Source organism: Chiloscyllium plagiosum, unplaced genomic scaffold (genome assembly GCF_037043375.1).
Source record: "Chiloscyllium plagiosum isolate Xiang-an unplaced genomic scaffold, Cpla_swu_hap1 HiC_scaffold_27, whole genome shotgun sequence".
In the NCBI taxonomy this organism is placed as follows: Eukaryota; Metazoa; Chordata; class Chondrichthyes; order Orectolobiformes; family Hemiscylliidae; genus Chiloscyllium; species Chiloscyllium plagiosum.
This window is the reverse complement of record NW_028270165.1, coordinates 17,534,921-17,552,290: the sequence shown is the minus strand read 5'-3', so window position 1 is coordinate 17,552,290 and position 17,370 is coordinate 17,534,921. Positions and strand designations below refer to the sequence as shown.

The 17,370-nt window shown below is 46.0% G+C and overlaps 1 protein-coding gene across 1 annotated transcript in view; it reads left to right on the top strand.

Moving 5' to 3' along the window:
* LOC148143280 (uncharacterized) overlaps positions 1 to 17,370 on the top strand; it is a 186,713-nt gene that overhangs the window by 61,910 nt on the left and 107,433 nt on the right. Inside the window, 1 exon segment of the mRNA XM_087975798.1 lies at positions 2,718 to 3,142. Within this exon segment, the coding sequence (XP_087831924.1) occupies positions 2,718 to 3,142 (425 nt within the window).

Below are 17,370 nucleotides of genomic sequence, written 5' to 3'. Positions count from 1 at the left end.
TGGGGAATTAACTTTCACACTTTTTTTCTACTCCTTCGGTCCCTTTTAAATCTTTCCCCTCTCACCTTCAACCTATGCCCTCCAGTTTGGGAATCCCCTACCCTGAGGAAAAGATGAGTCGTCAAATAAAATGCAAAAGGAATAAAATGTGGAGCCGCAGGATAAATATAAAATGTCGCTCCAGCCTTTCTTGTCTCCGAGTGTCATTTGGGCACAAAACCTGTCGGTAACACCAGCAACTTCACAGAGCATCTTGCGCATGCTCCTCGGTGACAACACACACTGCGCATGTTCGCCGGTGTCAGCAAAACCTGCGCGTGCTCCTGGCTGTCCGCGGAAACTGCGCGTGATCTTCTTTTGTTGGGCCAATAGGAAGCCCTGGAGGACGGGAAGGAGCGTGGTCCTCCTACTAATCAGAGACACCTTTATTGTGTGTGTCTCTCTCTCAATCTCAATTTATGGAGGGGACAGATTCTGGAAAAGTTGGGCCAGGTCTGTGTCTCAGTTGGCAAGCTCATGGAAAATGCAGTACCACGATGTGAAGTGATAGCATTCCCTGTGGGGGGTGGGGGAAGCAGAAAGGAGATGCATTGTTTAAATGGTGATATATTGGGATGTGGAGAAAGTGAGGACTGCAAATGTTGGAGATCAGAGTCAAAAAGTGTGGTGCTCGAAAAGCACAGCAGATGAGGCAGCATCCGAGGAGCAGGAGAGTCAGCGTTTCAGGCACGAGCCCTTCATCAGGAATGTGTGTAAAGGAGCCTCAGCGTCCTTCCATACCAGTTAATGCCAGTTGCCAGATAGATGCAGCAAGCAATGAGCAAAGCAGGTGTTATATTAGCAAGAGGAATTGAGTTCAGAAGTGGGGATGTCTTCCTGCAGTTATGGGATCATTGAATATATTCAAGGCTGAGTTCATCTGATTTTGGAACAACAAAGAAGTGGACGTTTATGGGGGAAGGCAAGAAAATGGTTTTCACACCATTGCAAAACAGTTACCGAGTCAAACAGCACAGAAACAGTCCCTTCAGTGCAACTACTCCATGCTATGTTCTGAAACTAATCTAATCCCATCTGCCAGTGTTTGGCCTATATCCCTCTGTCACAAAGCTGGTCCTTTTTTCTAAAAGCTGGTCCTTCTTCTCAAGGATGCTGTGTCCTTGGTTTTTTTTCAGAGGGGTGGTAAAAAGACCCAAGCTCCGAAGCGACTGGTTTAGTACAGAGATGAAAAACGGTATTGGGAGGCATTTTTGGTAATGTGTGAACAGATGAGACTTGAGGCCAAAGCTTTTATGTTTTAGAAGTGACCTGTACAATGAAAGGGGAGTGGTCAGTCCTGAAAGCTGAAGTCTTGTTTGGGTGAGTTAAGCAGTGGGCTATGTGGAGAAAGGCTGCTAATACTGTTTCCTTCTGCCCTTCTAACTTCAACTGTAAGTCTCTGTTTCAGTTTTACTTTGTTTAAGGGGTTTGTTTTTTTGGTACTGTTGTGTTCAAGCATTGCGAAGAGTGTTAAGAGTTTCTCCACAGCTTGTACTGTACTTAATAAAGTTTGGTTGTTCACAGAAGTTGGCGTATTGCAGTGTAAGAAGCTCAAGCAAAAGAACTTAACAAAGGAACCTAAGGGATAAGTCTTTCATGCAGAAAGTGGCGTGTTTAAGGAAAGAGCTGTCAGAAGAAGTGGTGGGTGCTGGCACAATTATGACATTAAAAGGCATCTGGATGGGTATACGATTAGGAAGGGTTTAGATGATATGGGCCAGATGCTGGCAAATCAGCCGAGATTAGGTTAGGTTATCTAGTTGGCACGGATGAATTAGACTGAAGGGTCTGTTTCTGTGCTACATATCTTTATCACTCTGGCTTGCCACTAACATTTGCCACATCTATATGTACAGTTTCTCTCTGGTGTCAGTGTCAATGCCTTGATGTCTCATTCTTAACCGGACTGGCAGTGATGATTTTTGTAATCTTTTCTTACAGATTATCTGAAGACAGAAGTTTCAAAGTCAACAGATAAAGGGCTCAAGTCCAAAATATTGATTTTCCTGCTTATCTGACGCTGCTTGCCATGCTGCACTTTTCCAGCGACGCATTTTTTGAATCTGACTCTCCAGCGTCTCCATTCCTCACTTTCACGTCAATGTCTGACAGTCACTCAATCCACCAGGACCGCAACAATTTTCAACTATGATTCTGTGAGAAGGAGCAAAGCTTTCTTTTTGCTTCCTGTTTTGAGTACAGGGGCACTGGTTGAAAGACCCTACTGTTGCAGCGCACTGAGTGTGGAGCCTGAAATAACTCTACTGCCTGGAAAGAAGAATTCACGGCGGGGTTGTACACGTGTGTGTGTGTGTGCAGCTGAAGCTTCGGCCATGGAGAAACTTGAGGCAACACTCCCCGTTGAGAAACCATGGAAGTGTGGCAACTGCGGGAAGGGCTTCCGTGTCCCATCTGTCCTGGCGGCTCATCAGTGCAATCACACTGGGAAGAGGCCATTCTCCTGCCCCAAGCGGGCGAAGGGCTTTACTTGCTCCTGTGTCCTGCTGGCCCACCAGCATATACAGACTGGTGAGAGGACGTTTTACTGCTCCGTGTGCGGGAAAGGGTTCACTTGTGTGGACAACCTCCAGACCCACCAGCAAATCCATGCAGGAGAGAGGCTTTTCAGTTGCCACGAGTGCGGGAAAGCCTTTAGCAATTCCTCCGACCTGCTGAAGCACCGGCGAGTCCACACGGGGGAGAGGCCATTCAGCTGCCCAGAGTGCGGGAAGGCCTTCAGCGACTCCTCCAACCTGCTGAGGCATCGGCGGGTCCACACAGGGGAGAGGCCCTTCAGCTGCCCAGAGTGCGGGAAGGCCTTCAGCAATTCCTCCGACCTACTGAGACACCGGCGAATCCACACGGAGGAGAGGCCTTTCGGCTGCTCTGAGTGTGGTAAGGCCTTCAGCAATTCCTCTGACCTGTTGTCCCACCGGCGGGTCCACACCAGGGAAAGGCCATTCAGCTGCCCCGAGTGTGGAAAGGGGTTCACCCGCTCCTCCAAACTGCTGGCCCAACAATGGGTCCACACCGGGGAGAGGCCGTTTGCCTGCCCCGACTGCGGGCGGAGGTTCACATTGTCCTGCAACTTGCGGAGGCACCAGTGCACCCAACAATCAGATTCCACCAGTGACGCTGCAGTGGGTCACCCCCAGGGCTGAACCTCTTGCCCATTCTGACAGTGGGTGCAGTGGGCTTTTTTTGTTTTGTGCTGGACTCACCATCCCCTCCCCGCCCCCACCCCCCCAAGCCCACCTACGTGGCTCAGGGGTGGTATGGTGACTCAGTGGTCAGTACCACTGCCTCACGATGCTGACCTGGGTTCAATTCCACCCTGGGGATGACAGTCTGTGTGTATCTTTCACGATGTCCCCCCCACATCTCTATGGGTTACTTCTGAGTGCTCCGGTTTCCTTCCCCTGGTCTAAAGGTGTACAGGTTAGGATGGATTGGCCCATCTAAATTGTCCCATAGTGTTCTGGGATGTGTAGGTGTGGTGCATTAGTCAGGGGTAAATGTAGAGGAATAGGAATAGGGGAATGGGTCTGGCTGGGTTACTCTGCGGAGGGCCAGTGTGGACTTGTTGGGCTAAAGGACCTGTTTCCATACTGTTGGGAATCTAATCTTTAAAAAAAAGAATTCCTCCAAGCGATACTGATAAAATATGCCGAGTTGGACAAAGTATCCCGTCAAGTTTGAGACAAACCCAGAGTTGAAGAAGTCGGAAGTCACACAACACCATGTTACAGTGCAACAAGTGTATTTGAAATCACAAACTTTAAGAGCATTGCTCTTTCATGAGTGCTGCTCCTTCATCACTTCATCTGGTGCCATGTGACTTCTGACCTTGTCCACCCCAATTCAATACCAGCACCTCCGCATCAGAGTTGATGAATGAGATTGGAGTTTATTCGGCCTGATTTAGTAAGATGTTCATTTGGAAACTCAAAACTGTCGGACAGACAAAGAGACACGAATCATAAAGTCCCACAGCAGGAGACAGGCCCTTCGGCCCAACATGGTCCATGCCAACCAAACTGTCCATCAACACTAAGCCCATTTCCTTGCATTTGGCCCATTTCCTTCCATACCTTTCCTATCCACTTATTTGTCCAAATGCCTTATAAATATTGTTAATGTACCCACCTCAACCACTTCCGCTGGCATTTCATTCCATATGTGTACCACCGTCTGCATAAAAAAAAAGTTGCCCCTCACATTCCCTTTTATTCTTTTTCCTCTAACCTTAAACTGATGCCCTCTAGCTCTCACTTCCCCAACCCTGGGGTAAACGTATGAGTGCATTCACCCTCTCCATGCCTCTCACGATCACTTCACTTCTCTAAGGGCCCCTGTCAGTCTCTAATGCTCTAAATAAAAATATCTTAGCTTGTCCAACCTCTCCCTTTTACACAGACCCTTGAGTCCTGGCAACATCCTTGTATATGTCTTCAGCACGCTTCCAAGTTTAATAACATATTTGTTATAGACACTGCCCTGTCTACCTATTTTGTTGGAAATATAGGACCTAATCCAAACTGGATAATCTGGCTGATGGGACAGGAAACCACTTCCTTTCTTAAGAGAGAAGTCTCCTGGAGAGAACTGGCTGGCTGACTGATCTACTGACCCTCACAGTGCCCCACTGCCCTCAGTTATCTGGAGGGGTGTCCACACATTTGCCTAAGGTGGTGCTTGAAACCTTTATCATCTTTGGGATGGATCCCCATTCATTCCATGCGATGGAGTCATGCAGCCTGGAAACAGACACTTCAGACCAACCAGTCCATGATCCCCAACTAAACTAGTGCCACCCATCTGCTCCTGGCCTGTATCCAGTTTGTTAATAGTTTTGTTCATTTGTTCACCATGAGAGTTGGATAAATAAATTGCTAATTGTTGATTTTAAAGTGTTGGGGATTTATTCTTCTCACTAGAGCAGGTTACACCACTTTTCATGCTAATTTTATAGATTATTGGGCGACACTCTCTGTTTGAGAAAGGTGGTGCTGTCAGCCTTCGCTTTATAAGAATATTGACGTGATGTACTGATGAATGCAATGGAGTCAACATGAATCCCAGCCTCTCACTGTGGTTGTGGGTGAATCGCTTTAATTTGGCTCTTAACTCAGAAACTGCACACAATTAACTGCTGAAACAATGATTTACACTTGATTGTATGGAGCAACCAAAAATAAAACTCAAGTAACCAAGTTCAACCTCACTCACAACTTGGCTATCACCCAATTGATGGCAGAATTTAACTGAGTTTCCACCAACACTTTGTCTCTGGAAGTATCCAGGGATTCAGTGCAGCATTCTTCTTCCAAGTACTGCTGCTGCATCTTTCTGGAGTTGCATTCTGGTGGAGATTCCTCGCTTTCAAATCTGTGGTGTGATGCTTCTTTAGATTCTAACACCATCTCCCCACACTTCTGGAGATCTCCGGTCTGTAGCTTACCTTCTTATCCTCGAGGGTTAGTGGTTTGTTTGATACAGCCTTTCCTGCAAAAAACCCTTTACGTCAGTGCCTTCCTTCCACAAACTTAATTGTCCTTTTGTCATGAGGTTATTAAACACTTAGCTCATCGGTCCCAGGAAACAACTTGTTGTTTTGCGTCCTTCTACCCAGGGATGACTAACTACCAGAAATTAGGCCATTCAGCCCATTGAGTCTGCTCCACTATTCAATCATGGCTGATATGTTTCTCAACCCAATTCTCCCCGTAACCCTTGATACGTAAGAATGATTGAATGGTGGAGCAGACTCAATGAGCTGATTGGCCTCATTTCTGCTTCTGAGGTCTTCTGATGTAGCAGTTTCTCAGTGGCCCTTTTGTTTCTTGGTCCAGAAAGAGTTACTGCTGACTCAGGGAGTTTGGAAAGTTCTGGAGTTTACAGGACCACACCACATTCCTCTCTGCCTCCTCCCGAGATACTGGCAATTCCCAAGATCCCTTGGTATCCCTGAAAACAATCGAGGTATCTGTAAATCTCTGCTGCTACTCAGGAACAGAAAGATTATGGGGACAGACTATGGAGTTCTACTCCAGGATTCTCTCAAGGTAAACTTACAGGTTGAGTCAGTGGTTAGGAAGACAAATGCAATGCAGGCATTTATTTTGATCAGACTTGAATATAAAAGCAGGGATGTACTTCTGAGGCTCCGGTCAGGCCACAATTGGAGTACTGTATGTAGATTTGGGCCCCATATCTCAGGAAGGATGTACTGGCCCTGGAACATGTTCAGAGGAGGTTCACAAGAATGGTCCAGGAATGAAAAATTTAACATATGAAGAACATTAGAGGACTCTAGGTTGATACTTCATGGAGTTCAGAAGGATGAGAGGGGATCTAATTGAAACCTACAGAATAATAAACGGCGTGGATGTTGGGAAGATGTTGGTAGGACAGACTAGAACCTGAGTGCTCAGCTTTCGTGTCAAGGGAAGACCCTTTAGAACAGAGGGGAGAGAAACTTCTTAAACCAGAGTGTGGTGAATCTATGGAATTCACCGCCACAGAAGGCTGCGGAGGCCAAGTTACTGAGTATATTTAAGACTGAGATAGATAGGTTCTTGAGTATCAAGGGGATTAAGGGTTACGTGGAGATTGGGGTTGAGAAACGTATCAGCCATGATTGAATGGTGAAGCAGACTCAATGGGCTGAATGGCCTAATTTCTGCTCCTATGGTCTTATGATATGCTGATGTGAGGAGGGGGGAAAAAGAGATGAAGAGAGAAAGATAGTTAAAGTGAACCTCGATAGTGATGAAGGAAATATAAGAATTGTATGATAAATGGCAGAACACATAGGAGCACTGGCATACAGAGGGATCTGGGCATATAGATCCGTGGAAGTGGTAATGCAGGTGGGCATGGTGGTCAAGAAGGCACACAGCATGGTTCCTTGAGTGTAAGAGTTACGTTACAGCTCTTTATTCTGACCACATTCGGAATATTGTGTGCAGTTCTGGTCACGGTGCTACTGGAAGGTTGTGGGTGCTCTGGCAGAGGGTACAGACAAGGTTCACCAGGACATTGCCTAGTCTGGAGGGCTCTCATTACGAGCAGAGGAGGCATAAACCTGGATTGTTTTCTTTGGAAAAACAGAGGCTGAGAGGAGACCTCGACAAAATGATGAGACACACAGATTGGCTGGACAGGGGTGGCAAGGTAGCTCAGTGGTTCGCACTGACGCCTCACAGTGCCAGAGCCCTGCATTCGATTTTAGTCTCAGGCAACTATCTGTGTGGAGTTGGCACATTGTCCCTGCACCCCACCTCCGGTGTCTGTGTGGGCTTCCTCCGGGTGCTCCGGCTTCCTCCTACAATCCAAACTTGTATAGGTTAGGGTGGATTAGCGAAGCTAAATTACCCATAGTGTCAAGGGAGAGGCAGGTTAAGTTGGATTGTCTGTATGTAAATTGCCCCAATGTTCAGGGATGTGTAAGTTTGGTGCATTAGTCAGGAGTAAATGTAGATAATAAGGGTAAGGGAACGGGTCTCTATGTGTTAATCTTTGGAGGGCCGGTGTTGACTTGTTGGGCTGAATGGTCTGTTTCCACGCTGGAGGGATTCTGTGATAGTCAGAGGCGTTTTTTCCCTCCAGGGTGGAAAAGTCAACTAAAAGAGGGCACAGGTTCAAGGTGAAAGGGGGACTGTTTGGGGGAGAAGTGGTGGGGGTGGGGAATTTACACAGAGAGGTGGTGGGTTTCTGGAACGCACTGCCAGTGGAGGTAGTGGAAGCAGGCACCTTCACAATGTTTAAGGTGTATCTTGATAGACACATGAAGGGGAGGTGAACAGAGGAACAGAAACCACACCTGGGCAATAAATAGCAGGTCTAAGTAAGGATTAAGAATTAGCACAGGCTTGAGGGGGTGTGTATGCCTAAACCAAGTGAGAAGAGCCTGTGACTGTGCTGTATTGATACAGCTTTCCCCCACTATTTGAAAGTAGAGTGTTCCTTTCATAAGCTGAAATGGGCCTAAAGCGAAGAAGCAATTACCATGAATTAATTTATATTATGCCTTTCTTTGTAAAAGCGACAATCCTCTTCAGATTTCTTTCGATTTGTGAGAACAGGTATTAATGTAGGTCTTTTGTAAAAGTGAAGTAGTGTAAAGTGAACTTTCGAAAAGTGGGGGATACCCTTATGCAGATGGAGGGGAGATGGGGGAGCAGTGAAGAGGGGTGGATGGAGGCTCAGGTGGAGAATAAACACAGAGACCAATTGAGCCTGGCCCTGTGCTGGAGACTCAATGGGACAGAGACAAATGTATCTATTTCAGGTATACCTGCAGTATTCTCCATCCAGGATTAAAAAAAATGTCCTTCATCTGCTTCAGCATACAGGGCAGATGAGCAGTTTCTCCACAATGTGGACCAGGAGGTGATGCGACTGAGTGAAGCCTTTCCTGTGCTGAATGTAGGTGAATGGCTGCTGCCCAGTGTATAAATGCTGATGAATATCTGGCAGGCGGGGAAGGGAAACCGTTCCTACACTCCCTGCATTTTCATGATTTCTCCATGGTGCAGGTGTCCTCGTATTTCTCCAGGTTCAACAATCAGTTGAAACTCGCTCACACTTACAGCATAGGTGTGGTGTTACTGGTGAACTGGTAATTGGAGGACTCTCATTCAGTCTGTAAAGCATGTTCCAGTCACTACTCTGGTGTGTGGGTATGTGAGACTCTGAGTTTCCAGTCACACTGACGTTTAAAACCTAACTAAGCAGACAGACCTTCTCCCCTTTGTTTTCAAGGCCATCAATATCCAAGTCCTGGTGAATCAAGCGACTGTCAGACTTCGATGTGATGTTTGGTCTGAGATTTCTGCCTCCAAATTCTTCTCTTGTAATATTCCTGTGGAAAGAGGTTGCAAAGGTCATCGCTGTCAGTCCACAATAGAAAATCAAAACACACAATTCTAGTTTCTGTGGAACATTCTTTCCTCTCTTAATACCCAAGATCTTTGTGCTGATCTTTATGTAAATGTATACAGCAGGGTAATGTGGTGGATTGCATACTCCATGAAGAGTCCACTCAAGTTGCTGAATGGACATCTATCATGCGGTATTGACGTTCTTACTGAAGATACACAATATTCTGCTGTACAATATTACGAGCCCAGCAACAACTGCAAATCAGGCTTTGAGAGCTATAAACATTCCATCAAATATGTAACATATACCCCAGACTTATCTGTCTTATATTAATGCACGGTTGTCTTAAATCTGAGTCTTCTGGAAATGTAAGTTTTAAGTGTGACTTTTTGTAAAAGAAGCCATCGTTTTGGACTCCTTCCATGCCATACTGACTCTATTACTGGAAATACATCCATACTACACCAGGATTCATGGATCAATGACGTGAGGCTAATCTTTACCCTCTTATAATTTTCTGTTACATAAATGTTTCGACGAATGCCAACGCTTTTCACCAGTCATACAGTCAGAGACATAAAGCACAGAAACAGATCCTTCAATCTAATTTGTCCATGCCAATCGGATATCCAAAATTAGTCTAGTTCCATTTGCCATCACTTGGTCCATATCCCTCTAAACCCTTCCTTTTCATATATCCATCCAGATGCCTCCACCACTTCCTCTGGCAGCTCATTCCATACACGCATCACCCTCTGCAAAAAATGGTTGACTGCAAGGTCCCTTTTAAATTTTTCCCCTCTCGCCCTAAACCTATGCCCTCTAGTTCTGCACTCCCCCTATCCCAGGGAAAAGACCTTGTCTATCCACCCTATCCACACCCTTCAAGTTTTTATAAACCTCTTTAAAAAACACACACTCAGCCTGAGATGCTCGAGGGAAAACAGCCCCATCCTATTCAGCCTCTCCTTGTGGTTCAAACCCTCCTACTCTGGCAACAGCCTTGTGAATCTTTTCTGAATCCTTTCAAGTATCACAACATCCTTCCTATAGAAGGGAGACCAGAATTGCACACAATATTCCAGAAGAAGCCGACTGAAACTGACTTTTGCAGAGTTTGCTCCCTGCTTGGATTCATACTCTCTGTCTCCCGTTGCTGCAAGTGAACAGTGCTTCCCTCCTTCTCTCTCCCTCCCAGGATAAGGAATGGAAAGGAGGAGACTTCTGCTTCACTCCCAGATTTTACCCAGAAGAGTCCCCCTATTGTCTGAATGCGCAAGTTGGACCTTGAGCTTCTGAAGCTACTGCTGCTCCTCTCTTTCTCTGAATGAAGATTGAGCTTCACCCCAGACTGCAACTCCCTTCCTCTGTCCAAACATCTGTGAGCACAGCACATTTTTGTTGAAGTAAGGCATCTTTCCTGAATGTTAAAATTAAAGGGGTGTCTTCCCCCTGATATTCAAAGGGACGGTAAGTCAGAGACGGGCCACGCCTTGTGTTGTGTGGCATGTGTGACAGTTGCAACAGGATGTCCCAACTCCTATGCTCAATTCAAAATTTGTGAGAAGGTTTGTAGCTCGGGTGCTCGTTGTGGTTCTGTTCGCCGAGCTGGGAATTTTTGTTGCAGACGTTTCATCCCCTGTCTAGGTGACATCCTTAGTGCTTGGGAGCCTCTTGTGAAGCGCTTCTGTGATGTTTCCTCCAGCATTTATAGTGGTTTGTCTCTGACGCTTCCGGTTGTCAGTTCCAACTGTCCGCTGCATTGGCCGGTATATTGGGTCCAGGTCAATGTGTTTGTTGATAGAATCTGTGGATGAGTGCTATGCCAGAGAACGGCCAGGGAATTCATAAAGGCATGGCCTCTAGGCATTTTTCAACTCTGGATCTGGGACAAGGTGTGTGGTGTGGGGGTGGGGGGATGGGAAATAAAGAAACTGGTGAAATCTATATTGATCCTATGTAGTTAGTGGGTCCCAAAGCAGAAGACGAGGTGTTCTTCCTACAAGCGTCAGGTAGCTAGAGCTTGGAGGGAGAGGCAGCCGAGGACTTGCATGTCCTTGACGGATTGGGAGGGGGGAGTTAAAGTGTTCAGCCACAAGGTGGTGGGGTCGTTTAGTTTTGGCGTCTCAGAGCTGTTCCCTGAAATGTTCTGCAAGTTGGCGTCCAGTCTCCCCAATGTGGCAGAGACCACATCGAGAGCAATGGACTTATAAATAAATCTTATAAACAAATTGTCCAAATCTTAGCCTGCTAGAGTTATTTTCTTTAATTAAGTTAAAGAAAATTTTAATTAAATTGGGTGACTACATGAAACGATTTGTTGGTCAGACTCAAATCATCCTCCTCAAATGAGACAATGCCATAAATATCAGTGAACTGTTTTTTTTGTTCGAACCACAAGTTCTTGATTTATTTTCACAACTTATTGGTATTCACATCTGCACATTCAATGTCAAACTCTGACATCAGAAATGACATGACATCATTAATTTTTTCTTACAATAATCCAACAAACAAATTAATAACACAGTGAATACCAAGTCTCATTAATATGAAATTAAATTTGACCAAATAAAATGTAAAATCAAATGGGAGATAACAAATGGGGGAAGGGCAGAAGGCAAGAAATGCAGCATCATAGAAGGTGCTCCTCCAGGGAGTGTATTTTACCAACTACAACTGCTCAATATAAGCAAACACTCTGACATGACCCTCCGGTTTTAATGTAAACCATAGCCCCATACAGTAGGTACCATTTAAATAAGTTAATAGATACAAGCCTTGAGCAAATCCAGCCTCCAGCCGGACCCCCCGCTTCTTGGAGCTCGGACCTTCCTCCAGCTCCGGGGGGTTGTTGAGCTCCTGGGCTCCGGCCGCCGGCGAAGAAGCCGCGGGCGCCGGCTCTCTCTCCTCCACCGCCGACATTTTTAATTTGTTTTCTCGTTCACCCGGTAACCGTCACCTCCCCCTTCCCGGGCCCCGGGAATTATACACAAATAAACAATAAACCCCACCGGGGACTGTCTCCTTTTCTTCACAACTTTTGTTTGAAAAGTTCCGGCTTTAATTTGAAATGTATTTTAAAGGTATTTTCTGAGGTAAACGATGCCTGTCTGCCCCCCTCCCTCCGTCAGAAACCGCCCGCTGAGTCGATGAGAAAACTGCAGCCTCGCGCCGCCATCTTTGTTTTTCTTCTTCTTCTTTCCGTCTCCTCCTTCTGTGACGCGCGTCATCTGCGCCTCCTCCAATCAGAGCGCACCTTACTCCACCTGACCAATGGCAGCTGGCATTCCGTGTCGTGTTGGTCCCACCGTCTGCAATATCTCTCTCCGATTAGTCGGTACCGACCACAAGCTTTGGGATTGGTTGGGAATTTCACAATCACGTCAGTGTATCCACCCTTTTCATTCCTTCAGCAGCAGATGACCCAATTTACTGCCACGGGCTCTGCAGCTATAGCGGTAGTGTCACATATTCAGGGAGAAGATGTGATTTTTAACGTTATCAACTAATTCAACTGTGGCACCTCCACATCCATTCATTCAACCGAAGAGGGCTCAATTTAGTGTAAAGGGCTCTGAGGGTATAATATTTGTATCCCACGTTGAGAAGAAACCTCTCCCCATTCATTCACTAGAAGAGGGCCTATTTGCTGCAGAGGTTTTTTATGGCGCAGTGGTCGTGTCCCTATCTTCGAGCCCTGAAATCCCACTGCTATGAGGATGTGTAATAACAAATTTTTTAGTCATAAGTCACATGACACCAGATTATAGTCCAGCAGGTTTGTTTGGAGGGGATCTTACAGAAATATATTAAATTATGAAAGAAATAGAAGTAGGATGTTGCATTGGTAGGTGAGACTAGGATAAGAGCACATGGCCTCAAGATTAGAGGAAGCAGGTTTAAAACTGAACTGAGAAGAAACTTCTTCACCCAGAGGGTTGTTAATCTATGGAATTCCTTGCCCAGGGAAGTATTTGACATTACTTCAGCAATCACTAGAAGCAGTAGATACGTTTTTGAAAAATAAAAGAATTAAGGATATGGTGAAAACGTAGGTAAGTGCAGCATAGTCCACGAAAAGATTAGTCATGATCTTATTGAGTGGTGGAGCAGACTCGAAGGGCCAGAAGGCCGACTCTTGCTCCTAGTTGTTATGCTCTTATGTTGAAATCACAGCTTTTGGAGTGTAGTCACTTCAGCAGATGAAGTCATGAAAAAACAAGTGCAGGAAAGAGAATTTAGATAAATGAAAGACAGAGCATCTCAACGGTCAATTACTTACTCCCATGCCTATTTCTGATTATCTTACTTCATAGCAAGTTGTGTTTTCCAAACATTAATTTTATTTCCATTGTTTAAAATCAAATATTTAAGATGAACAGTTTGTTTTTCCTCACTTGGACACACTGTGACCCACAACACTGTGAATATCATAAACCCGCTCATGAGATATCATAGGAACAATTCATAAACTAGATTTGTCACTGAGATACTAGAAAGGAGAAAACTTCCCAGCATGTGCAGGATGCTAACGAAAAGTTAGCAACCTGAAATGGTAACAGGAGCAAGTGAACAGTCCCAATCAGGAAACTCATATTCTGACATCCACGACAGTACCTTGCTTTCCTTTTCAGTTTAATGATCCATAACTGAATCTGACTCCAACACACTCTCTGGCAGACAGTTCCAGAGGTCAAAGTAATTTCAATCATTAACGAAGTAAGTTTTGGACCCATCCCAAAGACATTGAACATAGAAAAATACAGCGCAGTACAGGCCCTTTGGCCCTCGATGTTGCGCCGATCCAAGCCCACCTAACCTACACTAGCCCACTATCCTCCATATGCCTATCCAATGCCCGTTTAAATGCCCATAAAGGGGGAGAGTCCACCACTGCTACTGGCAGGGCATTCCATGAACTCACGACTCGCTGAGTAAAGAGTCTACCCCTAACATCTGTCCTATACCTACCACCCCTTAATCTAAAGCTATGCCCCCTCGTAATAGCTGACTCCATACGTGGAAAAAGGTTCTCATGGTCAACCCTATCTAAACCCCTAATCATCTTGTACACCTCTATCAAGTCACCCCTAAACCTTCTTTTCTCCAATGAAAACAGCCCCAAGTGCCTCAGCCTTTCCTCATACAAACTTCCTACCATACCAGGCAACATCCTGGTAAACCTCCTTTGCACCCGTTCCAGTGCCTCCACATCCTTCCTATAGTATGGCGACCAAAACTGCACACAATACTCCAGATGCGGCCGCACCAGAGTCTTATACATCTGCAACATGACCTCAGGACTCCGGAACTCAATTCCTCGACCAATAAAAGCCAGTACGCCATATGCCTTCTTCACAGCACTATTTACCTGGATGGCAACTTTCAGAGATCTGTGTACATGGACACCAAGATCCCTCTGCTCATCCACACTACCAAGTATCCAACCATTAGCCCAGTACCCCATCTTCTTGTTACTCTTACCAAAGTGAATCACTTCACACTTACCTACATTGAACTCCATTTGCCACTTTTCTTCCCAGCTCTGCAGCTTATCGATATCCCGCTGTAACCTGCCACATCCTTCCTCACTGTCAACAACTCCACCGACTTTCGTATCATCCGCAAACTTGCTCACCCAACCTTCTAGCCCCTCCTCCAGGTCATTTATAAAAATGACAAACAGCAATGGTCCCAAAACAGATCCTTGCGGAACACCGCTAGTGACGGCACTCCAAGATGAACCTTTTCCATCAACTACTACCCTCTGTCTTCTTCCAGCCAGCCAATTCCTAATCCAAACCTCCAACTCACCCTCAATGCCATACCTCCGTATTTTTTGCAGTAGCCTAGCATGGGGAACCTTATCAAACGCCTTACTAAAATCCATATACACCACATCTACCGCTTTAGCCTCGTCCACCTCCTTATTCACCTTCTCAAAGAATTCAATAAGGTTTGTGAGGCACGACCTACCCTTCACAAAACCATGCTGACTATCCTTGATCACATTATTCCTATCCAGATGTTCATAAATCCTATCCCTTACAATTCTCTCTAAGACTTTTGCCCACAACAGAAGTGAGACTCGCCGGCCTATAGTTACTAGGGTTATCCCTACTCCCCTTCTTGAACAAGGGAACCACATTTGCTATCCTCCAGTCTTCTGGCACTATTCCTGTAGACACTGATGACATAAAAATCAAGGCCAATGGCTCTGCAATCTCCTCCCTTGCTTCCCAGAGAATCCTAGGATAAATGCCATCAGGCCCAGGGGACTTATCTATTTTCACCCTTTCCAGGATTTCCAACACCTCTTCCCTACATACCTCAAAGCCATTCATTCTAATTAATTGTGACTCAGTATTCACATCGGCAATAATGTCCTATTCCTGAGTGAATACTGACGAAAAGTATTCATTCAGTGTCTTCCCCAATCTCTTCAGCCTCCACACGCAACTTCCCACTACTATTCTTGACTGGACCTATTCCTACCCTCGTCATTCTTTTATTCCTGACATACCTAGAGAAAGCCTTTGGGTTTTCCCTAATCCTACCAACTAAGAACTTTTCATGTCCCCTCCTTGCTGCTTTTAGCTCTCTCTTCAGATCCTTCCTGGCTACCTTATAACTATCAATCGCCCCAATTGAACCTTCACATCTCATCTTTACATAGGCCGTCCTCTCCCCTTTAACAAGGGATTCCAATTCCTTATTAAACCACGGTTCCTTCACACGACCCTTTCCTCCCTGCCTGACAGGTACATACTTATCAAGAACACTCAATAGTTGCTCCTTGAACAAGCTCCACATATCAATTGCGCCCTTCCCTTGAAGCCTACTTTTCCAAGCCACGCATCCTAAGTCGTGCCTCACCATATCATAATTTCCCTGTCCTCAGCTATAACTCTTGCCCTGCAGTGCACACTTATCCCTCTCCATCACTAGAGTAAAAGTCACCGAATTGTGGTCACTGTCCCCAAAGTGCTCACCTACCTCCAATTCTAACACCTGGCCTGGTTCGTTACCCAGAACCAAATCCAGCATGGCCTCACCTCTTGTTGGCCTGTCTACATATTGTGTCAGGAAACCCTCCTGCACACATTGGACAAACACCGACCCATCTAACGAACTCGAGCTATAGCTTTCCCAGTCAATATCTGGAAAGTTAGAGTCCCCCATAACAACCACCCTATTACTTTCACTCTTCTCCTGAATCAATCCTTTCTTCTACGTCTCTAGGACTATTAGGAGGCCTGTAGAAAACTCCTAACAGGGTGACCTCACCTTTCCTATTCCTAACCTCAGCCCAAACTACCTCAGATGGCGAGTCTTCATCCATCGTCCTTTCCACTGCTGTAATACTATCTTTGACAAGCAATGCCACACCTCCCCCTCTTTTACCCCCACCTCTGACCCTACTAAAACATTTAAACCCTGGAACCTGCAACAGCCAATCCTGTCCCTGTTCTACCCATGTCTCCGTAATAGCCACAACATCGAAATCCCAGGTACCAATCCATGCTGCAAGTTCACCTACCTTATTTCATATACTTCTTGCATTGAAGTATACACACTTCAAGCCACTTTCCTGTTTACAGGCACCCTCCTTTGAGATTGATGCCATGTTCCTAACCTCCCTACACTCCAGGTCCTGCACCCTAAAGCTACAGTCTAAGTTCCCATTCCCCTGTAGAATTAGTTTAAATCCCCCCGAAGAGCACTAGCAAACCTTCCCCCAAGGATACTGGTGCCCCTCAGGTCCAGGTGTAGACCATCCTGTTTATAGAAGTCCCACCTTCCCCAGAAAGAACCCCAGTTATCCAGATACCGGAATCCCTCCCTCCTGCACCATCCCTGTAGCCATGCATTTAACTGTTCTCTCTCCTTATTCCTCAACTCTCTATCACGTGGCACGGGTAACAAACCAGAAACAACAACTCTGTTTGTTCTAACTCTGAGCTTCCAACCTAGCTCCCTGAAAGCCTGCCTAACATCCTCAACCCTCTTCCTACCTATGTCGTTTGTGCAAATGTGGACCACGACTTCAGGCTGCTCCCCTTCCCCCTTAAGGATCCGGAAAACACGATCAGAGACGTCACGTACCCTTGCACCTGGGAGGCAACATACCAAACGTGAGTCTCTCTCGCCCCCACAGAACCGCCTATCTGTGCCCCGAACTATTGCTCTGCTCTTCTCCACCCTTCCCTTCTGAGCAACGGGGACAGGCTCCGTGCCAGAGGCCTGAACCCCATTGCTTACCCCTGGTAAGTCGTCCCCCCCACAAGTATCCAAAATGGTATACTTGTTCTTGAGGGGAACGGCCGCAGAGGTCCCTGCACTGGCTGCTTCTTCCCAGTCCCTCTCACTGTCACCCATCTATCTGCCATCTTTGGAGTTACTACTTCCCTAAAGCTCCGATCTATGACCCCCTCTGCCTCC